The sequence below is a fragment of the Prinia subflava genome, chromosome 2 (assembly GCF_021018805.1).
Source record: "Prinia subflava isolate CZ2003 ecotype Zambia chromosome 2, Cam_Psub_1.2, whole genome shotgun sequence".
Classification (NCBI taxonomy): Eukaryota; Metazoa; Chordata; class Aves; order Passeriformes; family Cisticolidae; genus Prinia; species Prinia subflava.
This window is the reverse complement of record NC_086248.1, coordinates 107,027,041-107,053,840: the sequence shown is the minus strand read 5'-3', so window position 1 is coordinate 107,053,840 and position 26,800 is coordinate 107,027,041. Positions and strand designations below refer to the sequence as shown.

Below are 26,800 nucleotides of genomic sequence, written 5' to 3'. Positions count from 1 at the left end.
CTTTAAAAAGGCAGACTGTGACCAGCTGCCCTCTCTGACCACCTAAATGCATAAAGGGAGATGCTAACAAATCTTTCTTATTTTATGCCAATAGACTAAGAAGATAAATTCAAACAGATAGGAACAAAATATGGAAAAGGAAACATTTTTTTTTCAGGGACCTGAAACAAGTATCACAATAAACTGTTACAAGATAATTAAAAATCCTGATATGGGCTCTTAATGTCTGTTCAGCTTTCAGTGCATCCTGAATCCTGTAGTACATCAGAAAGACCAGATCACAACAAATCACTTCACAACTTCAAACTTGAGGCTATGACTGTGAAATAAAAGCTGTGTTACTGGTGTTATTTCAAGAAATGAATGCCATGTTGCATTTCACCTTCAGGTTCAATATTCTTGGTTTAAATGAAGAGCAAAAAGTAACTATGGAGTACCTTTGGTACAGCTCCAAAACGAACACTGTTGATCAGGGAGCATTCTAATACCTGTCCCTCCTGAAACGACAAAAAGGGTACAAGTTCAATGTTCCACTGGGAATTTCAGCAAAAACAAACAGTGAATTTTATTGGCAAACACTGTTAATAAACACTGAGCAGTGTATTTCCCTTTTGTATCAGTTAGTTTCCTCTTAAATGCTTCACTTCTGTCAATTCTCAAAGAATAGGATGAAGACTAGTTTTGTAAATAAACTAACATGGTATTTTGGATTTTTAAAAACCAGAATATAAACTGAGTGCAATAACATATAATATACATTTCCGACATAATTGTCATATACCTTTCCTTCACTTTTCCAGCTCAGAAAAAACCCAAATTCATCCACTTGGAAGAGACAGTTGCTTTCAAAGACAAAAGATTCCTATAGAAAAGAAAATACAGACCATTATTTTAGTCAGTTTGACAAATATCAATTATTTATCATTCAAAAATAAAGGATCATTCTGTTTCTTCCCAAAGACCCTCCCTCTCAAAAAAAACCAGAAACAAGTAAAAAAGAGATCACTTCTAATGATTTGTCTTATTGTTGATGCTTGAGACACTGGAATGCACATAATTAATATTTTCCTACCTCATTGCAACTAAATGAAGATGTTTTATTTAATAGAAGCAGCAATTCTTACCTAAAAAAATCTTAAAGAAACAGAGCTTCCAAAGAATTATTGAAACTTAAATGCTTTAAGGTAAAAAAAATATAATTTGCCAATGTCACCTTCAGGATCAAATGGCCACACTTCCTTTTAAGGTGCAGAATTTGGGAAGCACTCTTCTGTTACACTGTGGCAGTGTACATGCTGTGAGTGCTTTGCAGCCAGAGCATCTGACAAGCAGAGCTTGAAGGATATTGATTTGTAGAAGAAATCAGGAAAGAATGGCATTCCAAAGAGACCAGGCAAGGCAAAAAAAAATCAGATTAGCTGAATTTAAAAAGAAATTTCCTCCACACACCTCCAGCCTCAATTAGAGCATCATAAATTAAGCTTAAATGCAGGAAAACAGTGTGCAGAATCAATCATTTCTTCAAGAAAAAGTGGATCCAGAGCTCCCTGACTTCCTTAATTGAAAACTGAGGCACATTTGTGAGTGGAGTCCTCTGTGAGGAAACAAACCAGGCTCCCAACTGCAGCACAGGAAACCTGGAGCAAACTGCAGCAACACTTGGAGCAGGAGAGGCTCACAGGACGGACAGACAATGGTTTGCTCCCCAGGGGGAAAGCAGGACCCCTTCCTGTGGATATTTGGGGCAGCAAATTCAGCTGCAAGGAGCGAGAGCTGGGTGCCAGCTCCTCACCCAATGGGTGCCCACAGGTGGAGTCTCCCAGAGGTGCCTGCTGAGAACAGAACAAACCATGCCTGACCTCGTCCCTGTCACCACACCCAAGACCCGGGTGTGTCTCTGACATCACACCAAAATCTGAGCACTAGAAACCCTCTCCTGTATCTGCCCATTCTCTGTTTCTTGTTGGAGGTGCAAGAGAATAAACGTGGGCTGTGCCCCCTCACTCAGCTCCTCACAGGCTGTTTCTGGAGCAGTGGTTGCAGAAGGAAAATAAAGCTTTTCTGAGCCAGCTTTCAAAAGGAATTCCATGTCCACCAGTATCTACTTCATTTATCTGGCCCCAAATCTGGAAATACAGGGCAAACCAACTATTCCTATCTTGGCAGGCCTCGTGATAAAAAATGCCTGTTACTTACATTTCAAAAGATAAGAAAATACTAATATCCCTGAAGGCGCTTACCTTCAACTTATAGAGATTTCCTGTTCAAACAAGATTAAAAACAGACCCCGATAAAATTATTCTTACCAGCGTATCAGTGCTGAGTATAAGGTAAACTTCTCAGCGTTTTATTTCAGCTGCCTGTGTAAAATGCCCTGTTTTGCATTCCTTTAATAAATGTGGATTAAAGCATAGCTGAAAGCAGGATCATAGTAATCATATTTCAGATAGAGTGCAGATTGATTTTCTAAAGTAGATAAAACCACTCCAGTTCTCAAATGATGCATTTGACTCAGAATATGAATATGTGCTCTCTTGCTTTCCCTTGTAATAGGCAGGTCCTGAGTTTATATATTAAAAAAAGCAATATTCTCCCTCCATTTGATAGACAGTACAAAAAAATTGAAGGATTCACTTTGTTTAATAATGTGCTTTATGAATCTGCAAAGATGAGAGTTTTATACACGTTACAGATATTTTGATCCAATTCTCCCTTTCTCTTCCTCAGGGCTTATGTCAAATCAGAGGGAATAAATACATTTTAAAGCTATTTCTTTTGAAAGCCAAAAAAAACCCTATATAGCAATAAAGTGTGTTGGTATTGCCTCCCCACAGACATTTCTGGGGGTATTACAAGAAAAAATTAAAGTTTCTTTGTACAATGAAAGCAAAACATGAAATATTCTAGAACTTCTGCATATTTAAAAGAGAATAGCAAATGAAAGGCAACTGGCTTCTTACCTCTTCATATCTATCAAACACAGCTCCATCCTGCATGAAAGAGGGAACTGGCTTCTGCCAGTTAAATTCATAAGGTTTTGCCATGATTACAGGAGAAAAACCTGAAATGGAATGGAAAAGCACACTTCAATTACTGTCCTTCAAAAGGAGTATTTCAAAGGCCAAGCAGGATAAAAAGTGACTTTTAGCTTTCCCTTTCACACGAAGTACTAAAAAGTCATAGTGCATTTCCAAATCAAGAGCTTTCCTCCTAGGAGTATTTTTGCTTCATACCTTTAAAATGGAAAATACTTGTAAAACGTGTGTATGAACTTAATTATTTGAAAAACACTTGCACTGTAACTTCCAGAGTACAATGAGGCTGGGATTAACCTAGCTCTAGGTGACAGAATACCACAACCTGTAATGCAGACACAAATGCTTCTTTTTTTACTGGAAAACATCAGATGCTACAGAGACAGAGTGTAGTTTTAGTTTTTCTTAACATCTTAAACTGTATGCTACAGAGGTAAAATACAAATTTCATTTCAAATTTCATTTATGTTAAATAAATTCTGGGTATTTTCAGTGGTATTTTATCAATAACTCAAGATATGAATAAAATATATGTCAAAATTCATAGAGAAAAATACAGTTTAGAGGCATAGGCCATTAAATAAAACTAGGTAGTTGTATTGTGCACCTCTGCAAGAGAACAAATGTGACCAAAACTGTTAGTTTAAAATAAAACCCAGAAGTCATTGTATGGACAATCCATGCAGACAGAGATGTCCTCTTTGGCTGAATTTTAAACCCAGAATAAATGTAAGTGCTTAAAAGAGTTTAAGAACTTTGTAGTATGCCCCTTGTCTGTCTTGTTTTCATTCACATAAAACATCTAACAAGAAAAAGAATGAGAACAAAAGAGCTGTTAAAAGACTCTGTCCAACATTTGCTTTAAGAACAGTTATTTTGGTAATTTTCTACTGAAAAAATAACCCTACTACTTAAGACATGCAAAGTACATTTTCATGTTAACCCATCTCCTGCCCTTTTTTGGTCATTGATACAGAAATCAAAAATGCAGTTTGAAAGTGATATATACATGTCACCATTCTGTGTTCATTCTCATTGAAAACAGGATGGAAATTCAAAATAATAGATCTCTATTCCCTATTTTTTTTTTTAAAAAGGCTAAATGATATTTAAACTATTTGTCTGTACCTTTTTTCTCCCAATGAAGAGATGCTTTCAAGAAAATAGATCATCTATATGCAATATCTTATCCAAAGCTCCCTTTTCTTTTTGCCAGTCCTGTGCCCTTGGCCCTGGCCACTCTGCAAACAAGGAACATCACCTTATTCATGAGGATTGTGAGATGTTTTGAGATCCTTTCAAGGAACGTGCCAAATGATAATTTTTTAAATTTTGGGGCTTTTTTAAACACATATAATTCTCATGTCTCTTCCAGCTTAGCTCAGCCTAGGGCTGCTTTTCCCTCGTTTCATGAAGGAAGCTGGATAACAGGACACCCACCCCACTGCAGTGGCATGAAGGGGTCATGTTCTATGCAGCTCACACAGAATAATCACAACAAATTGGAAACTTAGTGGTTCTCCGTGGGGCAAAGGAAACTTAAAACATACACACCTGAAGTGAAGATCACTATTTTTATGGCATGGTGGCTGTTCCCCCATCCATTTAAATGTCTTTTATTGTCAGAATGGTCTCAAGAAGGAAAGTTCCTTCAAATACAACAGTTAGTTCATGCAGCAATAAACGCTCCCATCCTTCTGGGAAAAACTGACACATTCTGTGCTAAAACCCCAGAAATGTGGTGGCACTTTTAAGGCTGTGAAGAACACTCCTCCACAGTCCCAAGCCTATACAAATGGCTTTTACCCTTTCATACTGGTGCTGAAGCCCACACAAACTCCGATTTAAAAACCTACAGGTTCTGCAACTACTCTGAACTCCCGTGCAAGGCACATCCTAATGCTCCTTGCAGCATCTGGCACTCTGAAACCTGCATGTAAAGAGTGTTTGAGCACTCGGAAAGACTCCTCACCTCAACACTACACACACGCACTTGGTTAGCTTGAGCTCATCATCAGTCACAGACACACAGCTCTGTCAATCCCTCCTTCACAGGGGTGCTCTGCTTTGTCTGGGTACTCACACAGTCTGATGAACTTGTTACTTCCTCGCTGGGACATTAACTAGAAGGAGCTCCTCAGTTCGTGCTGCAATGCGCATTTTTCAGACCCTGCAGCCAGCCTGAGCCCTGTGCATTTTTCCAGCCGCCTTTCTGAAGTCAGGGGTCTGGAGCAGGACACAGTGAGCCAGCACCACCCCCTGTCACAGGAACCAGGATTACAGCCTTCCATCCTATTTGCATAACCTCGCCTGATTGCTCATAATTCACCAGGCAATCAGGTTGTGTCTCGGGGACTCCAGCCCGCTGTTATTTACCACCTTCCCAATCTCCTCTCTAGCTCTGCTCTCGCAGGTCACTTCAGTTTACAGATGAACTGAGACAGATGAAGTGTGAGGGAGCGACAGCTTGAGTACACGCAGCAAGGAGTTGGAGGAGTTGTAACAAACAACATTTTTAAGCCTCATGCTTTGGCAGCTGTGCAGAAGGTGAAGAAAATTCTCTCTGCCTTTCGAAAAGCTCTTCTCAGCCTCTCACATTTCTTACACTCCTCTCATGGATTCAAAAATCCATTTTTTTTTTCTCAACCCTGTTAGCTTTTAAGATCAGCAAACTAAAATACAAAATATCCCTGTGTCACTCTTTGGACCTCTGTTAATCTTCATCAATTTTTTAGCATTTCAAAGAGAGTGGAAAACAAAACCAATCCCAACCAGCAAACCTGAACAAACATGACATTGCAGCATTCATATGGCTGCAAATATATGCATGCATATATCCTCACTATGATGAGAATCAAGAATTACCCTCTTTAGGGAAATTTAATAACAATGAAATGCGTGAAGATTCAGCTGGGAGCCATAGAAGGTTAAGGAACTAAATTTAAAGGCAGCAAAATTTTAATTTCAAAACTTTTATACCGCCTTTAAAAACTGAAATCAAATCTTCTTACTGACTTAAGAGTTCTCGAAGTATAATAGCTCATCTGAATATATACTATTATTCACAAAAGCAGAAAGAACACTCATATAAATGCACCTCCGGACTTATTAATGACTCCAAGGGAGAGGCAGAAGAAGTGCAGTAGTTAAATGCCTCTTGCAGTATCTCCTTTTCATTCAACACTGATTTATGCCTTGAAGGCATGATTGGGATCACATGAAATTCACCTGCAGTACCCAAAGAGGGAGGACACAAAATTAACCATATGCAGAAGAGCATTAATTAACACAAAAGTCTTGATCTTCTGTAAGCTTGGCTGTACTAAGCTAAATCTGGGGTGTGTGGACTATAAACCCTGGGTTTGTTCATTCCTTGACCAAAAGAAGGACAAGGTGTGGCTGAACAGGAGGAGGAAAGGATTCTGTTAATACGAAGGAGACAAATGTTTGGGGAAAAAGGTGATATTCTAAACTAACCCACAGGACTGGCCAGCATGATGGATGGGATACTCCTTGGGTCCCATAAACATCCTGTCAATGTTGAGACACTGCTGGAAAGGACAGCAGAGTTCCTTAGAGCTGCCCCCCCATGTTTCAAACACAGAAACTCAATTTCCGCAGTTTGCTTAGCCCTGACCATCGTAACAGGACCTGTAGATTTTTCTTCAGTCATTATTAGTTTTGCCTCTGGAAGGAATCTCTATTTGCTGAGTGAGAGGTGAGGAGGCCCCACACTCTGTGTTTGCCCTTTCACCACTTACCTCTTGGAATTACAACCAGCTAAACTTGCCCCAGTCACTGTCTGTGTGGGTTTCAAGTGCAGCACCCACCCAACACTATGCTGAGTTTAGTGATCTTGCCCAGAAATATATGTTTTTCTTACAGATACAAGGAAGCAATTAAAAAAACCCTAAAAGCCAAATCTATTTCCCATTCCCCAGGGCATCCCCCCACCCTGAAGTACATATAACCTTCACCATCACTCCGGTTTGGTAAACAAGATTCCTCATTACAAAGACAACCAGATCTAGATCAGCAGACTTCTCTGACTTTGGGGGTTTTTTATGGAGTTCATCCCAGTCCAGCAAGTCTCCCTGCAGAGCTGTGGACTGGAGGGAAAATCCAGCTGTCCATGACCAAACAGGCAGTGCAGCATTGAAATTCTTATAAAAATGCCCCTCTCTTTTTTTTAATGAGGCTTTGAAGTACTTTCATATTCAAATAATACAAATGTTTCTAGAAACTTGAAGAGAAGTCAGATCTTCATAGATTTACTCCTCAATGTCAAATTCATTTGGTCATAAAGGTACTGATATGGACATAAGCCAAATGCAGAGACAGGGTGGTTTTTAAATATGAAACCTTGGTTCCAACTCTAGAACTTAAAACTCAGAGTAAGTTTTAAGAAAATAAAAGTCAGTGTAGTGTGAATCCTATGTAAAACGTAACAGGGAGATCCACACTGCTGAATTTCTGCAGTGCCCACACTATACTACAAAACAATTCCAAGATTTCACAGCTCTCCAGGCTGTTCCACGGTCAAATTTTGCTAGTTTGTTTTGTTTCTTTTTTTTTTTTTTTTTTTCCTTTTTTAAAAGAGTAATTTTTCAGCAGGCTATTTTTAAACATATTATTCCCACAGCTAATGCAAGCAACTTAAATCAGTTCTTCCCAAAACAAGGTCCAGGAACAACAACAGACATACAACAGGCGCCCAAGGATGCATTGTCCAGCACCAGTCTCAATTTCCATTTTGCCTCATTTTCCTTTCCTTTTCATTGCTGGAATGCACTGGCATGCAGGGGCAGCTGAGGGGTTGGACCACAACAAGAAGGGGCCTGCCCTGAGCTGATCTTTTGAGATTTCCCCCAGTTCAGCTCTGCCCAGTGCAGAGCTCAGAAATGGGTACCTGCTCCAGGTTCTGCCCTCAGGTCCCAGCTGTGCCTCAGTCACCACCTCTACCAAGCAGAATTCCTAGGATAACACAGGACTCAAACATCCCCTCCCAGCTTCCCCACTTGTTTTTTGTTTTTGTCCTAATGGCTTCCTAGTTTGTTCATATCTAGAGTTTTCCCCAGCCTTCTTTTCATTTGAAAACTCTCATTTTTTGACATAAGTGCTTACCACCCATCCTTCTTTGGAGGGGAGAGCATTTGCCTTTATGAGAAGTGAATGGTGTATAAAGAGACATGCTGGTTTTGCAAATAAACTTATTCTGGTATATTTCCAACAGTATAACAAAGCTACATTCTGACAATTAGAAATACATTTAAATCAAGCCATTATGGAAAGCTTCTCAGATGATTCACTCAGGTCTCATTCCTCACAGACTTCTAAATTACAGACATTTCTAGGCCCAAAAAGGCAAATTATTTCTCTGCTCAGCAGCAATACAGAGCCACTGGAGCAGAGTTTCCCTTTTGAATGGATCACCAAAATCATCTGGACTCAATCACACATCTTTGATAGGACTGGGATCAGTCCTTGTGTGCCACAATTGTAAACCAGCTTTATTAGTTTCACTTGCTGAACGAAATGAGCCTTTAGATAGATGTCACTTGAAATGCCTGGAAAAAACAAAAACGGCAATTGCAACACCGAAGTGTTCAAAAAAAGTTAAAAGGTAAAATTCTTTTCATTTTCATACATTCTCCTAGAAAAAGATATGACTTGAATAGTGAGCTAAGATGCAGAGCTATCATAGCTGGATGTTACTAAAAACTTATGTATTAAAAATAATAAACCAGGCATACAAAATGACAAACTTCATGGAATAAATAAAGTTGTTTTTACTATTCTTTCCTTCCAGTGATAGGAAATTTAGTGTTCATAGTCTCAATTCTGTAACAGCAAAGGTGAGAGGAAAAAGGAAAGGCACAGATTTCCCCAAGGGATTATTTCAGGAGGGAAAAATGCTCATACTGCTGTGAATTGTACAAAGGATTTAGCAATCTGACTCATCAAAAGACAGTAAATGACAATTGATTTTCACTTACACACATTATTCAACTAGCTTCACTTCATAATGCGAGCATGTGATGAGGAACCATCCCCTAGAACCTTCCCTGTTCTGTCTCATTCCAATAACACCAACCATATAAAATATTAAGTTGTCTAAAAGTGTGGAAGATGCTACATTTTTATCTTCAGTCAAGCAGACGTCTTAGAGGTGTTAAAGATTTATTTAATATAATATCAAGTGTCCCATTTCCTGGAAGCCATCTCATCCCCAGGTAGTAATAGAGAGCAAATTGGACTCAGATGAAAACAATGGTTTGTGCAATCGCTGCCAAGATCCTTTCTGAAGTGCTATAGCCTGTGATAGATGGATACAATGTATCTGGATTTAACCAGCAGTGACTTTTATTAAGTTTAATTACTTCACCCTCTGGCTTTCAATTGAAGGCAGTGTTAAAACAAAGGTTACCTCATGGAATAATAAAACAAACAAACAAACCAACACTTGCAAAACATCTCCAGTATTTCCTGACTCACTGAGCTCAGGCTCTCTCTTTACAGTTTTCCAAGCTCTGACACCTTGTATCATTACAGCAACGAACCCTAAAGGAATGGGATTTGTCAGATTTATTAAAAAACAAGTTTTCAATATGGAATTTGGGCAATTAATAACATACTTAATTTCTACAGTTGTTTAATCTGCTGCTGATAGGTAACACATCTTAAGTCAGTGAGTAGCATTTCTCACTTTTAAGTATACCTGTACAAAACGTTTGTGCAAATTATTTAAATTAAAATCATGGGCAATTTTAACATTTAGAACTTCCGTTTCTTCTTTTTAGCTTCATTCTGGAGCTTTGTGCTCTAAAAGATCTCAAGCAGAAGTGGTTCCTGTACTTTAGTGTGATAGGAAGACAGCAATAAATGTTTAAAATTAAAATTCTAAAGAGAGTTCAGGTGGGAGTACAGATAAACCCCAAGCAACCTTAAGTGAGCATCCCTCCAATTACAAATGCAAGAGTTCGGGGCTCCAAGGACATAAAACAACTGCAAGATTCTAAGTCCGAATTATTAACTACAAATACCATGAAAACAAACTTCCAAACTGCATTAATATCAGCAGTCTTTCCTTTTTTAGTGCAAGGAAAAGTTTTGGAAAGAACACAGTGTAGTACCTCAAACAAAAATAAAACAAACTACAAATATCAGCTGCTCCGTGACCACATCCTGAGGACACAGTTGTCTGTTTCCAAGCACTGACACAGGCCCGGACTTTGTGTTAATAAAATGCAATGAAAGGTCAAGATCATATTTTTGTAATAACTCCTAAATCCCTGCGTGTTTGAAATAATCCCTCCTATGGTCAGGTACTTAAGTTCAAACCAAACTTTATTAAAGTTCGGGCATGATTTATTAGGATCTTTTTCAAAATATACAGATATATTAAAAACTAATAAGCTGTGAGGAACATAGATGTTACGTTAAAATCTAAAATTAGGAAAGTGACATTATAATTTGCTGGTTTTCTGGATGATTTCTGAGAAAACAAGAGTGACCCACATTGCTGGCTTAAAATTTCAGACAAAGCTAGGGTGATCTTTTGCAGTTGTTCCAGCAGTCTAAAATGCATTAATATCAAAAAACTGTGTTCACTATTTGACAGTTGGCAGTGTGTTAAAAGTAGGTACTTGTTGGAAGTTTAAACTAATTACAAATTTCTTGGTACCCTAGATAAAGCCTAGGAACTACAGTCACCATGGAAATGCACGGGGGGTTTATACTTTTAAGACTGTCATTGTGCAGTTTAAGAAGATTTTGGTATTTATCTCAGAAGATGTAATGCTGCTCAGATTCCACCTCAGCACCCACCCTAGAGACAGAGGATTTCACATTCCCTTCTTGAAACTGGAGAAAATAATATGGAAAGAAAGGCAACATAGACCTGGCATCTGCACTTCATCAGTGCCTTCCTTCCTTCCTTTCCTCCTTTCCTTTCCTTTCCTTTCCTTTCCTTTCCTTTCCTTTCCTTTCCTTTCCTTTCCTTTCCTTTCCTTTCCTTTCCTTTCCTTTCCTTTCCTTTCCTTTCCTTTCCTTTCCTTTCCTTTCCTTTCCTTTCCTTTCCTTTCCTTTCCTTTCCTTTCCTTTCCTTTCCTTTCCTTTCCTTTCCTTTCCTTTCCTTTCCTTTCCTTTCCTTTCCTTTCCTTTCCTTTCCTTTCCTTTCCTTTCCTTTCCTCCCTCCCATTTGTTTTCATCTCCCATTTGATTTCATCTCCCATTATCCTCACCTCTGAGTCAGGTCTCAGAGGTAGGGGGATGCAGACAGGGCATTATCAGCTGGTTGGAAAGGAAATTCTCCACTGTGCTTCTGCCCAGGCCAGCAGTAGATCCAAACTTTGGGAAGAAGAGAGTTCTAGGTGCAGCTTTTTTCCCTGCTCACTTCTGTGACAGGCCCCGGCTCAAGTCAGCACAGCAGCAGCAGAGCTGTGAGCTGCCCTTGCTGAAGCGTGGCTGGAGCAGACTGCAGCTCCCCATGGAGATTTTACTTGCCTGGTTTCATTTTATTTTTCTGCCAAGATTTCAAGTTCACATCACAGAAATAAAAATCTCCCAGTGAGTATCAGGAAAAGAAACTATATGAGGCTCACAGTGTGTACTTCAACACCCCTGTGCAAAAAGCAGATCTGGGAATCAGAATGACATTTAATGGATGGAGGAAAAAAATAACTGCCTGGCCTAAACCTTGTTGTAGAAGTTCAGCTTGTCTACTTTTCTTACTCCAGTCACTCTGCCTGCTGTATGCAAAACCAACACTCACCATCAATTGCTCAGGGAAAAACACATCCCCTTTGGGGTGGGCAGGAGTCAAAGGATCCAGGCTGCAGCTGGGGGTGAGCCAGACAGCTCTGGAGTCCTGGATGGACATCTTGCTATTTCCCATTTTCCTCTTCCTCCCTCTAAACAGGCTGGCAAGACTTGTCTTAATTACAGAATCAGTGATGCTAAGTACCCCTTTCCTCACCAAAAACACCCAGTGCTAACTCATTAACAAAGTGGGCATTTTGTTGAAGAGAAGTTTGCCCTGGTTCTAAACACAGTGTATCACTACTAGGCAAGGCTGAAAATGAACTGCTCCCTACAACATGGAAATCCAGAAGGCCTCTTTCCAGCAGGATAAATACAGACATCCATGTTGGAGATATACCAGGTTACCACTTATTTATATCTTTAATTTCGTAGAGAAGCAAGAGGAAAAACAACCAGTTCTGAACTTTTAGTTATTATGCCTTCATTATGGTAGGTAGGTGGCAGAGTAAGCATTTCTTGTCAATTTGTTTCAGCCACATTTCTTTTTAAATGGCTGTTGTGCCACTGCCCAGAAGCTCTGCAAACAATAGGAAAGATTGTGCAGAAAATGTGACCAAGGATAAAGAAAAAATATCCCCAGTCCTTTAGCTGGTAAGTTCATAGTTAACCACAAGCAAAAAGTGGGTATGCATAAAACATGGCATCACAGACTCGTTCACTAATCCCTGCCTCAGAGAACCCGTGCAATCTGCATATTCATTTCTACTAATCAAATATTAAAACAACTCTCTTGACATTGTGCTCTGTTTCCTGTCACAGCAGTCGCTATCGAGCTGACAGCTGTTGTCTCTTTGGGGTAAAGGGAGGCTGCCTGAGCCTGCTCAGAACTTTATCTGATAAAACAGTTCACAGCGCTAATACAGTCATTATTGAGGCATTCAGCTGTTTACAATACTCCAGAACAGCACCCCTCAAATGCTACTCTGAATATTAATGTACGACTTGCTGAAGAAATGGGGTAAAACCAGGCATGTCAGCTATGAAAGAGCGGGGTGGGAGGGTGCTCCCAGCCAGCAACCTCTCCAAACCTTCCTGCAGGATGCATTTTGGCTTGTTCAACTATTCATTATATATATATATATACGAAATTTCTGAAGGAAAGGCATCTCAATTTTTGATTGCTCCAAGGGGATGGTTTGACAGAGTATTCCTAAAGGGATAAAAATAAAAGTGTTGGTATGTAACCTATTTGTCCAGCCTGGAGACAGAAAAGAGAGCCAGCCTGCCAGTCAGGAGTGCTGGTATGGCCCTCTGGCCCACACAGCCCATTTGGAACACTTCTTTGACAGCTCCTAATAAACAGCAAGATCTACAGCATGCTGAGAAATCCCATTTATTCAGATTTTTCTGGACAAGCTGGCGACACCAGAGTCGAGACGCAATTTCTCTGAATTCCTAACTTTAGGATGTAACTTGAGTGTCAAGCAGCAGGAAAGGAGAGAGGAAGCTGATACGTCTCTGAGCTCCTCCTCCTCATCATCATCATCATCATCACTGTTCTTTCTTGTCACCTGCTGCTGTGACCCCACTTCTGTTGAGGAGGAAAGGGACACACAGCACAAGCAGAGGGTAGCTCTGCCCTCACAGGTCCCACATAGGCAGGGAGATGAGCAGCACTTTCTCCTCTGTCCCTGGAAAAGGGAGAGCATTCATACCATGAGGACACTCCTGACTCTCAGACAACCATCAGGGCAGAAAGAACTGAAATGGATGTGTGGGGAAGAGCATAAGAATTGAAAAGAGGAGGAAGCAACTAGCAACAGGAAAAGATGCAGGAAGCAAGGCTGGGGTGTCTGGCACTGATGTGGGCTGAGACACCACGACAAAGTGCCTGAGCAGACCAACACAGCTAAAATCCAAAGGGAAGATGGCCACGTTTTCACCATGCTAGAAAGGAACAGCAGATAGTTTAGGAAAGTTGAAATGGAATTATTTGGGATAGCACAGGCAAGGCTGTTTTTAGAGATTATTCCAAGTATGAAGCTGGGTTACTGCAATATGGCTGGAAAGGAAGGAATTGGGTGGAAGATACACTAAGAAAGACCAACAAAACAAAATGCTGGTGCCTGTGTGAGGGGGGAGAAAAAGAGAGAAGTGGCAAGAACACTGCCAACATTGCAGGCCAGGGCAAAGGGGGGTCACTTATTGTGACAGATGAGGAGTAGGGATGCCAGGACTTCTGGAGATAAGGAGTTCAGTATTGCCCCATGCTGCAGACAGACCAACAGATGAATGGGGAAGAAGCTGGAAAGGTGAAAGAACTGATTCTGGACATGAGGGTGGAGGTCAAAAAAAGAGCAGTCTGTTTGGAGACCATCAAACGCAGTGGGAATCGACAGGCATAACCAGTTACATCATAAAAATTGATAAAGGGACCCTTGCAGAGACAGAGAGAAAATGTTTTGCCATTTGCACTGGCTGGATGAACTGAAGTGTTCTCAAGTGGTGCTTAGCTACGGCTGCCACCATCCACTCCGGCCTCCTACAGCTCAGTAACAAGTGGCACACGGGCTCAGGAAAGGCAGCGCCCATCAAAATAAGAGCAGTGTCACACCCAAAGCACAGCAGAGCCCGGAGAAAGTGAAGGTAACATTTTTACATGTCTAAACCCAGCTTTGTCTTCATCACTGTCAAGCATTTCCAGCGTAATAATTACCATTGCAAAGAATAAAAACTTGAGCCCGGCAGGCTTTTCCCATAAGAAAACTGGTCAGCTAGTTCAGACTGCTTTTTTTTCCTGTCACATACCTATTAAATGCTTCAGACTGTTTAATGTGATAAAAATGTCTAGACTGGTTTTTGACTGAAAGCTTAAGGAAGAGTGTTCTTTGCCCTTGGCTAGCAAACTCCTTGTAAGCACAATAATGTGAATGCTATCCCTCTGCAGCCCACACTTGCTGCACACATCCATAAATCCATTGCAGGCATCTTCAAAAATCTTGAGATTTGAGAGATCAGCCCAGGGAAATGTGAAATACATAGGTACAATGTTGTATATATGCAAATATAGTGTTTCTTTGCAAGGAAAAATCTGCAGTTTATAATCAAAGTACAGGCATTTTTGAGGAGATGACAGCACCTCTCACAACCCAGTTAACACCCCCCCCGCCAAAAAATAACCAAAAATGTTCTGCTGAAATTGATGAAGAGCAAACCACTTTGCTGAAGCAGGCAGTAGAGTTTAGGCAAGGAATCCCAATGGGCACATGAGGAAAAGCGTTGCCACATGTGAGTCAGCGCATTCAATGCTTCGTGGTCCCAAGCTGCCCTCAGTCTCCAGCAGCTGTTTATTTTTGTGTAACAAAACTTCTAACATAATTATAATCACTCTAAACTTAGATGTGAGTACACAGTTTACACTAAAAATAGCTCTGGCAGTGAAGTTACCCAGCTCAACTGGCCCACACCCTCCAGCCCTTTCTTTTTAGGGGCTCCAAATCTGCATCTGTGGAGCGGGCTGTGGTCAAGGAACAGGTGCATCTGATTCTTGTCAGCATGCTGGAAAATCAGCTGCATACCGTGGAAAAAGCCTGAGAAGAAACACTATCCCTGGACACCATTCACTATCCCTGGACACCACCCATCGTGGCTGACTCCCGTAGGAAACAATACTTGCCAAAAGAATTAATTAATGGACAATGTGATGTGGCAGGAACATCACTCTGGGCTGGTCACAACTGGATTGTCAAATCATGTATCGAAGTCCCACTTCCCACCTTCGTATACCCTATCTGTTCCCAAAGCAGTCCTAACATCCTCAGGATAATTTTTGTTTAAAATGCTCTTAATGTTCCTACAAGACCCTAATTAACTCTTGTTCTTTGTGACTGGACCATAAAGTGCGCTGCCGGTCAAAGGAGTTGAAAAAGAAACAATAGGCCACACCCTGCAGGAAAACAACTCAGGGCTTGGGAACATCTATGGGAAGTTTGTTTCAAGGGAGGAAAATGGCAGGCTCTCCATATAAAAAGCATGAGCAAAAGCATTTGTACAGCAGAGGTATGGACCCACCACTGAGCCTTTCTGGTTTCCATTTTCCTTAAGATACCATTTCTCCTGAGCAAGTCAGAATATTCTCTCTGTTAAAAACAAGAATGTGGTTTTTCACTATCACCAAGGAAGGTGATTTTATTGGTTTTGGAGCCCTTGGATACTATACAACTACAGTATACAGTCCAGAACAGACCAAGCAAGATGTCACTGTCTAAAATGAATCTTCTGTGAAATAACTACGTGTACAAATTGAAAGCTTGCACCAGGGGGGTTGCACACTGTGGGCTTGTTGTTTGCTTGCTTGCTTAAATATTAATATAGGGTTTTGGATCAATAAATCCTTCCTTTTGTCAGTGCACTCTCCTGCAGTCTTGGTTTCTGTACAGACCTCGTCCATGTCAGAGGGTGCTTTGCACAATCATGGCACGGCTGAATTAAATCCCTTCTTTGCCACATATCTGCTTGTCTTCTGTGGGCATCTGAGTGAAATGGCACATGGAGGCAAAGGGGACTCAGGTGGTGTTTCTCTGGAAAGCCCCCTGCCATCCCCAGGAACACTGAGAGTGGTCTGCAAGTTTTTTAAGCTGAGCAGCTGGCAGCAGCCTCCTGAAGGAAGCAACCAGGCTGTGCTTACTGAGATCCCAGGTTGTTGGCAAGGCTTTTTTGGATGGGAGATAAAAGAAGCAGGGGGAGCAGAGGCTCCTTCTTCTCCTGAAACAGAAGTGGCTGGCAGGAAAACAGAAATAACAGATTTCATAGTAACAGGTTTCCCTTCCTAGGTTGTAATTCCTACTGTTTTCTCAAAATCTCAATAGCATGGGCTCGTTAAGGGTTAATGAATAATACTGCTCATTGCAGTATGCAAATTAACATGCATAAAGATCTGTGTGTGAGAAAGTGTGAACTAACTGAGCCCACCCCTGAGTGTTCTTGATTAAGCACGCTAAGGGCACAGATCAGCTCTGTAACCAGGCAGGGCAGTGGACACCAGTGTCCCCAAGTTGTTACCAAGTGTACGCTGGAGACAATCCCTGATCAGGGCAGGCAGAGTAACCTCCCTGCAGAAACCCCACACAAATGCAGCACACAGCTGCTTGCTCAGAGTGCCAGCAAAGCTGAGCCCCTTTGGAGGCATCACGGGCGAGAAAAGGAACCAATCCAACTCTCTCTCCCTGAAAAGAGCAGTCCTAACCCCTTGCTTCTGCTTCCTTTGTGATGACCCCATTCCTGCTAGCCTGAGTGATCCCATCTCAGCCAGGTCACAGCTGTGCACGGGTGCAAAGCTCTTGTTATTTTCTGCTGGTTTTGTGCAGTGACCAGGCCACCCAGGAGTCACATCGAGACCAGCACTAAGGACAGACTGGCAGCGCAGACAGAACCAAGAGCAGTGAATCTCAGGTGGCAGCAAACTGCATCTCACACCTGCTGATGGGAAAGACCACGAGGATTTTGAAAACTGGCTGACTTAGAATAATTTCTCTCACCTTTGATACTCTGCAGCCCATTTTGCCAGGACCCTTGGTCTAATCTCCCTGGCCTAATGCAAGTTTGCCACTTCATAAATTTTACAACATACTGAAAACCTGGCTTTAAGACCTTGTTACAAAGCAGGAACTTGCTTAACATGATGTTAAAAAGTGAACCCACAGCCAAACAGGTACCATAGCTGGTAAGCTGAAACATTTTCAAGAGCCTGTTTATTTATTTTTAATAAATCCCATGATTTATTAAGAAATTGAACACAAAGAAACAGCAGAACTATTAAGCAGATCAAAGATGGGAAAAAAATACTCTTCATTTGTTTTTGAAGCTGTGGTTAAACAACCACCTGATCTTAGAGTTCAGAATGACCATACTTGAAAACCAGGTTGAATACAAGATCCTGCAGGTGCTGGATGTGATAAGCAGGGAAACCCTGCTTTTCATTGGAAATCCAAATCCACAAACAAGATAAGGAGGAATAAGTTACTCAGGCAAACTTACCACTGCGGCAGAACTATCAGATCTAGGAAACAAAGGCTGCTCTTTTCAAGCTGTTAATGGACAGTACCCCATGACAATTAAAGAAATCAGACTTCCTTTTGCTTTCAGACCTGGCCCTGACAGGCATAAGATAACATTATCTCTATCCAAACCTGCCTTCCTCGTTGTGGCTGTGTTTTGGAGCAGAAGTATGGAACCAGGAAAGAAACCAGGCAAATACACTGAGATCCAAAGCCAATGAAAAGGCATAGCTGTAAATAGGAGCTGCAGCCGTGCTCCCTGGCCCCTCTGACTGCCTGTGCCACAAACTGAACCTGAGCCCCATCAGGCAATTCATCAGCAAGACTACACTGCAGAGCAAAGCCACCCACTCCACAATCATACCTGCAGCTGGGGTCAAGGCATGCCCACACAGACCTGCTTTACCTGTGCACTCAATGTTGTTTACAAAAACGTCCTTTAAAAACATGTGCTACGTCTTTAAAGTTTCAGTCAATGTTTACAGCAAGAAAACAAACCAAAAAAATGTACAAAACTTAAAGGGGTTGTTTTGTTTGGTTTGTTTTTCATACATTATCAAGTATTAAGAGACTTCCCTTTTTTTTCCTGCATCAAGAGTACAGAGAATTCTTGGAGCATGTGACGCCTCACTCCACCATTCTGTTCACACACAGAAATCCTCTGGCATGAATTAAGTGATGTTTCCAGCTGGAACCAGGCAGTCCCTGAGTGCCAACACCGGTCAAAGTCCAGTGTAGGTGAGACAGGAGGTGGTAGCAGGGAAGCAGCAGCAGCTCAGGAATGTTCCATTCAAGCCTTCAACATTTACACCGTGCAGATGTGTGAGCCAGCCCTGAGCTGGCTGTGCTCTGCCTGCTTTCTGGGGTGTCAGAACCACCTCACTGTGCTGGCTGATTTAGCCAGCTCCTCAGCCACACACAGCTCCCTGTCACTACAGCCAGGCTGCTCCCAGCTCATTTCTAGTGCTTGCAGGGATCCTGGGAATTTCTGCCCATTATGGTATGTAGGGCAGCCGTACCTTCTGCTGCACCACCCGTGTGAACGCCGCTCTGCAGAGCATTTACAGCCACCCAAAACAGGTTGGCTGAAAGCCTTGAAATATCACAAAGCAATCAGAGATGATTTTAAACTGCAGTTATATTCTCCAAGACTCTCCAGTAACATTTGTATTTGTTCAGAGGAACAGCCTGCAGATACTGAAGCCTCCCTAAATCACTCCGTACGAGCAGTGTTGCTCCAATACTGATTATGTGTTGTGAAAATGAGTAGCTGTTCCTGTGTAACACAGCAAGACACTGCAAACACAGCTCTCTAACAGATTTCTGCCTGCCAACTAGGAGCCCCTCCAGGCAGGTGCACTGCAAGGTAAGATTACTACAGCCAAAGCATGGGTGAAATCCAAACCCCGGGTTTGTACTGCAGCCTTTAACATGGAAAGTTTTCCTCAATAAATCCATTGCTTAAGGATTAAGTTGAAACTGAAACTCAGGAAACTGAAGCAAATTGAACCAAGAAAAACCGGCATTTTTCCCCACTGACTCCAACCTGTGTCACACACCACAGCTTAGGAAGGAGCCAAGAGAACCCCACAAGCATTTGCAAGAATTGCAAGCAGTGCAATTCGATCTAAACAATCCACTGGCCAGCATCAAGTGACCCATCTCAAGAGCACCTTGAATGGCATGTCAAATCTATTTTGTTCTTATTCTGTAAAAGACATAAGCAAACAAGGATAAATGGTGACAGTGAACCTAGAGAGATGACACAGAACTGCTCTGTTGCCTTCAGGGAGGAGCCCAGTGCCTCTGTTGTGAGCCATGGCAGAGAGAAGTGGGATGGTGGGAGATGCACAGGATCCAAGTTCCAGGCGTTCTGCTGGGAATCAGAACTGGCAGGGAATCAGCCAGTGTGAGACACACAGGTTCATCACAATTTTCATAACTTTTTCTGTTCCTCCCAAAGCCCTTGACAGCACATGGTTAAACACGAATCTTTGCATCCATCTTCCACACAGAATCACAGAATCAATTCTGTTGGAAAAGATCTCTGGGATTACCAAGTCCAACTTTTGACCAAACACCACTGTGTCAACTAGACCACGGCACGGAGTGCCACATGCAGTCTTTAACTAAACACCCCCAGGCACAGTGACTCCATTACCTCCCCGGACAGCCCATTCCAATGTCTACTCATTCCTCCTGTGAAGAAATTCCTCCTCATGTCCAACCTGCACCTCCCCTGGTGCAGCTTGGGACGCACAAATAAAACTTAGGAATGTGACTTGGTTGTCTCTGAAACACCGTTAAGGCTGGAGACAAATAACTGAATGCAAACACACAAAATTCAGTTGTTCCTTTTGGATACTCCCTGGGCAGTCAGTGTGCACAGCCTCAGGGAGCCCTGGCTGCAGGAAGGGATGAAGCTGCAGCAGGAGCAGCAGTTTCTCATCAGTGTAGTGTGCTCGGAGGCACCTCGCCTGTCTCCAGTGATGCAAACCATCCGAGGCACCAGCAGAATTGGATCTTATTCATCTTCTGCTGGAGAAGGAGGAAAAAAGAGTGGCCTGCCAAACGTTTGAGATGGTTGCAGAATGAATCCCACAGAAGACAGTTCACAGATTTAAAAGGAAAAAGATTTCTTTTAAAAACTAGAGATCTAGTCAGGACAGAGGGATGCTGGATCCAGAATCACTAATCTGGGGAATCTTTGGGTTGAGATTAGCCTATATAATTTGTCTGGCTGTGAGCATTTTGTTCAACTCTTAATTATACACTATTTCTAAAGGTCTTCACATGGTTTCAATATAAATACTTTAAAAATAGCATTCTGGTGCTGAATCCAAGTATGGCAAACTTTAAAAAGATGACAGAAACTGCAAACTCAGAGGACATACACCTTGATGAAGAACCAGGTGATCTGCTACAAATCTTGATTTTCCTTCCAGGGCAATCCCATCTGCTTAATGAATTAGAATTTATATTTATTAGCAAGCTTTCTAAATTGCATTGCCTGTTTTGTGTAGGATGAACGAACTAGAATATTACCTCAAAACATACAGAACCTAGAGATTCAATTCCTGCTAAATACAACCTTGGGGGCTGTTTTCTTGCACATAAGCAATAGTCAAGAGCATGCAACAGGCACAGATACTGCTAACAGCAACATTAACCACCTAAATAGGCAGAAAACCAGAGGAACAGGGAGCAATACAGGTGGAATCGACTGAAAGTGAGAATACTTAAGGAAGGTTTCTGTGCCTTGTGCACAACATTAGAAGAGAAAGCAGGGAGAAAAAATGAAAGGAAATTTGTTTCATTTCCTACTCCTGAATAACAACTGTAACATTTTTCTTCTTCATAGCAGTACATAGTGAAAAAATCTGGGCTTAAATCTTATGTTATTTATTGAAAAAACATTGACTAGATTTCTGATGGGCAGACAATGGCAGAAAGGGGGTAAACCAAAAAAACCAACAAAAAAACACAACCACAAACAAACAAAAAAAACCTCACCCCAAAACTAAATTGAAGAGAAAATATTTGACAGCATTGACTTTAAAGACATTTTCTCCACTGGAATCTTATAATAAATGGTACGGTTATACCTTTTCACAGACTGCTAATCTTATTTTTCTTTACTATATGCTGACATGTAGCTAATCAGGTTCTTGAAGTTAAAATTTTTGTTTACATCTGGAGGGACCAATGATCTTGAATTAAAAGAGCACTGTTTGATATTTTCACCTTAATTTCCAGCATATTGTACATATATTCAACCATTCTTTTACAAAAAAAACCAAACCAAAACAAAAAAAAAAATATGAAGAGGTATGAGGGGAAAATTCCTCTTTACATCTCTTAGGGATTAGAAAATCAAATTCTAGTAATACATTTGGCTTTACACAGCATTGTTCATCAGATGGTTGAAAAGCTCCCCAGAAAAACAGACGTCTCTCACAGACAAGGAAAAGGCTATGAATGACAGGAAACAGAGATGACCTAAGAGAATAACTGCATTTCTCACTCTGCAGATGAGCAGTGCTATTAATTTTATACATGAAAGGTCAATTTTCACCAGGACATATAATCTGACATTTGTGCTTTAACATCCTGACTGGGTGTGATGAGGATGGGAGAGGTGTGCTCAGCTGGATGGACACCCCAAGTCCAGCTTTGAAAGCCAGGGACACTCCACAGGAGCAGGGATAGAATGATAATATGTTCAGTGATGTGAGACTCGGCTAACTCACACCCTTCTGTGACCTCCAGAGAATCATTTAAACGTTGCAATCTTTAAATACACTTGCAAATCGAGTCCAAATGAGGTGGGAAGTCAAAGCTCAGCCCAATCCCTCAAAGTCTGGTGCTGCTGAAGGCATTTTTATCTCCCTGGGGTCACAATTCTACCTGCATCTCCCAGTCCACTGCTCTGAACATCACAAATGCTCACCAATCATTTTCCTATGATTTTATACTTGTTTATAATGTCAACTTTCTGATAGTCACAGAGTCACGCCGCCACAGCATCTATCAAATTATTCCAGGGCAGCCTGGAAGCTCATTCCATGTATAACACATGCATTCTTGCTTCTTGTCATCACAGGACTTATCCCAATCCATTCTGAGAATTATCCCCACAGAAGCCTCTAACAGATTTCCATTACCACACAAGCTAATGATGAAATAAGCACCCTGCTTCTACTTCATTTTGGTGCTCCTCAATCAGAGCTGGCAACCTTTCTAATAGTCATTGCTAATAGTCCAGCCAAAGCAAAATTCATCACCTCATCATGTAGGATCTGAAAGATTTTCAGTTCATTTGCAGGTTTTTTTTGTTCTTATTCCATGCTGTGAATATGCTTGGATCCAAAACCATTTTCCTGAGGTACATTCCAAATATTCACAAACTAAACGCTGCAGAGGAATCTGTAATTTATAATAAGACTTAAACTTTGCTTGGTGTTGCAATTCCCTCTATTAAATCACTTTTATTAGTGTGAGTGCTTTACCAGAATGGTCATTTCTTGGAAAATATGGCTTCACTAAAGCCACCAAGACTCTTATTTGCAGTGATCCCTCAACAGAAGGGAAACAATGCAAATAGATTGGGCAGACTGAAAAGGGAGGATTAAAATCAATATGAAGATGTCATCGAGTATAGTGGCACATCAAAGTGACTGTCAGCTGCAGGAGATGTGACTAGTGGTGAACTCCACTTAAGAATAAATGCTGGCTTCATTTTAATCTGATTTCTTTCTGCTGTGCTCTACGTGCTTGGAAGTATTAACAAACACAGCTTTTGCTACTAGATAAGATCTTGCCTATTGGGTAGATTTATTTCAAATTATTTCTCTCCATAAAATGAGCAGGCTGTTCTAAATTCAATGTTTAGTGACTAAAAGATTCAAAGTAACCAGAAGATTTAATCTTCTGATGTGCTGCCAATCTCATTCAAAACAACCTGTGCCTTAACAGCAGGTTTTGAGATTTTAAATATATGTGTACACACACACGTACAAAACGTTTATATTTGTCAAACACAGATTTTTCAGTGCACAGAGACTGCTTTGAGATACCTCATTGTTAGCTAAACATATTTAAATTTTTGAGCAAAATTTAATTGCTTCTAAATGATTCAAAGATGACACATCTTGTGCAGAGGGACATAGATGTTAATAAATTTTTGATGATTTATAAATGATTGAAATGATTGAAAGAGTAAATCCCAATAAGTCAGTAAGTGTCTGATTTCAGGCAGTTTTGAATGTCAATGGTACAATAACTTCAACGATTTTATTAAATTAAATCATGACATTAGCTTCATGAAAGATGTTTATAGGAGGTCTGTGCATCTTTACAGATAAAACCCCCGAACAAACCAAAATCAACCCAAAAACCAACAAAAAAATCCTAAGTACAAGACAACCCCCAAAAACCCAAACCCAACATTAGGTCCTTGAACTGGAGGAGTCTCACAAAAGTCATGTACCCCATTATTCAGGCCCTGGAAGGGCCTGATAGATGTGACAAATTTTCACCTTTATTGCTCCAGAGGAAACCAGCTCTGCAGGCAACCTATTCCAAGATTTGACCATCTTGTGCCCTGGAAAAGATTTTCCAACTCTAAATAACCTTCACTTCAAAGATTTCCATATTTCTTACCCCAGACACCACGGCACATGGATTTTCCCTTTTCTCTTTGTAGAAACCTATCAATTATTTAAAAGCCACGGTTAAGCCATGATCAGTTTTCCAATGATCAGTTCTGGAGACTGTAATCTGCCTAAAAGTTACTCAACTGATAAAATAATCTGATGTGAAAGATGATTAATGAGAGCAGGGACCATGCTCCCCCTGAGGTTCTGTGCCCAGCACTGGCTGCTCCAAACCCTTCCCAGCATTTTGTTCCATAAACAATTAGGGAGCACACAAACACCAATAATTATCATTCCTTCAGAAGCCATGGAGAGGACTACAATAAAAAACCCCAGTCCAAAGAAAATCCACATCAGGTATGACTTAGCTTTAGTGCTGGGCTTGCATTAGACCCTGTATCAATTTCTTCAAGATGCCTACAGAAGCTGCCTTCCCTTTAGGCTCTTTGACAACTCAGCAGGAGGTATTAGTTTAAGATTTCTGACAAGTTCAGTGGTTTAAATGATTTTTTCCCCCTGAAATACAAGCAGTAATTAAAAATACTGATTTCCAGTATGACCTATAACCAGGAATTCAGATGTGCATACTCTGACAAATACAACATATGCATGATTATAGTGTTATAGATAAAATGCCAGCCCATGCTGAGCCAGTGGGCAGAAGGGATCCTGAAAGCATCACAATTTATGCAACTTGGCCAGGAGTACTTTGCTTAAAGAAAAAGCCATTAAAAGTTTGAAAGAAAAGTGGTAAATATTTTTGCTACATAGTTTCCAGTTTACAATTATGAAACACTTCTCCTCTTTAAATTTAGTCTAATTTGAAATTAATTATTACAAAAATAAGGATGCCCTTATTTTAAATAGGAACACAAATCTTCAAGGGCTGCAAAATAAACTGGATTTTATCTTAGTGCCAGACTGCTGCTTTTAGCTGCTTGAAATAGAAAACAAATGAGGGACCAAAGCACTTTTCTACACAATCCTTATTACCATGTTTCGGTTACTGAAACAAATTATAGTACTTGCATGAGATTTACTACCTAAAATTTTCAATCCAGCTCCTTTTAATCCTGGATTTAAAAGATGCAAGGACTGAAGGAAGAATGAGAACTACATGAGCTTTCTGAGACAGATTTCCATGCTGTCCCATGTGAAAAAGATGTGAGCAGCAAGGTCCAAGTGTAACATCAATACTGTGATCTACCACCACTTACAAAGGGTTAAGGCCCCTGACTGCAGCTAGCTCCACTCAGCACCTACTCTGTGCCTTGGAAGAGGGTGCCTTGTGGTATTTATGAGACTGACGCTGTTGAAATAAATCAAAATAGAGTCTCAATCCGTGATTTTGGAAAGACACCACAAAAGGAAGCTCTCCTGAGCAAAAGAACTCACTGATCTTCAGAACTTCCAATAGGTACTTTTGTTCTATGATTGCCATTTTATAGGGAGAAAACACTATTGTCTAAGTGTCAAGCATCATGAAAATGAAATCAATTCTCTCAGCTGGAAATTGTGATCTCTCTGGCCATTGAAACACTGCAGTAAGATGAGAGACAGGCAATCAACTACACGTAATTAGTAGATCTACAACTTCCTCTTGATTGCCAAGTCTTATATAAATAACATTTAGACACTACTCCTCCTGTCTGAGGATTAAAACATGTTTTGTTTTTTAACAGTATCTACACAGCTAAAGAATGCAGCTACCACTAAAGGAATTTTCAATGACATCAGCATGTTTCAATTAATAGAACTGGCTGGCCAATACCTGCCAGTACTTATGTCTATATTTAGATTTATTTGATAGTTGCAGTAAAATTAATGAGGCAACACATACTGAGAGTGTTTCCAGGATTTGGACCCAACTACTGAGGAGAAACAGAACCTCGACTAAATTCCTTTTCCTGTTAGCTTAAATCTGGCCACATCCCAAAACCTTTTGGGATTTAAATAATTTACACTCAGCCAGTCAAAATGTTCCTGTACCCTACATACAAACTCCTTCACAAGAATTTCAATGGGAAATTAAAATACACTACTCCTGCCTCTGACAGCAGCAAACATTTCAGAGTAAGCACAAGGCAAAGCTGAAAATTACAGTGGGAGGCAATCACACTCATTTGCCAATGTAACCGAGAACTCTACAGTCCTTTTTTAAGTGTAATGAATTTGCAAATATTAAGATTCATGTGATCACTTCACCTCAGTTTAATTACTCTCCCAAGAGAATATCATATGCATAAGCAGTGCCAGCTGTAATCCCTGATTCACAGTTTAAACACTTATGCAAGATCATCTTCTGCGAGAGAAGAGGAAAACCCGCATTACAGACGGCAAAATTATAGGAAGCAGGGAAGGTGACAACTCTAGGTTTGCCAACCCTGGAATTACACTGAATGGTTTTTAACTTGAACTCCTTCTGGAGCACAGCCAAAGATCTGGTATCAAGGGATGCTTTAGAGCAACATATTCCGCATGCAAAAGTGCCAAGAGAATATGTTAGGGAAATTAAATCATTCTGTTCCACTACTCAGCACTCATGGAAGCCCGAGCAGCGGCTGGTAATTAGCTAATTTACATGAACTCTGTGCTGAAGAGTATTTAAAAGAATTCCAGCAGTACAGCCTTGAAGGGCCAAGACAGCCTGGCCTGGCTGGCTCTTTGGCCTGCACATCCTGTCATCCCTGTCTGAGTCAAGACAAGCCATTTTTAGCTGCACGAGGATGGGCAGTTGGACGCCTGGAAATAACTCCATCTCTGCAATTTGACAGTTAAATCTGTAATTTCC

At 40.9% G+C, this 26,800-nt stretch overlaps 1 protein-coding gene across 1 annotated transcript in view; it reads right to left on the bottom strand.

Annotated features, from left to right (window-relative positions):
* PLCB4 (phospholipase C beta 4) overlaps positions 1 to 26,800 on the bottom strand; it is a 184,376-nt gene that overhangs the window by 81,785 nt on the left and 75,791 nt on the right. The window contains exons 3-5 of the mRNA XM_063391480.1: positions 2,961 to 3,061; positions 782 to 862; positions 438 to 497 (exon numbers count right to left, since the gene is read on the bottom strand). Of these exons, the coding sequence (XP_063247550.1) occupies positions 438 to 497; positions 782 to 862; positions 2,961 to 3,044 (225 nt within the window). The 5' untranslated portion in view covers positions 3,045 to 3,061. The remainder of the gene's footprint in view (positions 1 to 437; positions 498 to 781; positions 863 to 2,960; positions 3,062 to 26,800) is intronic.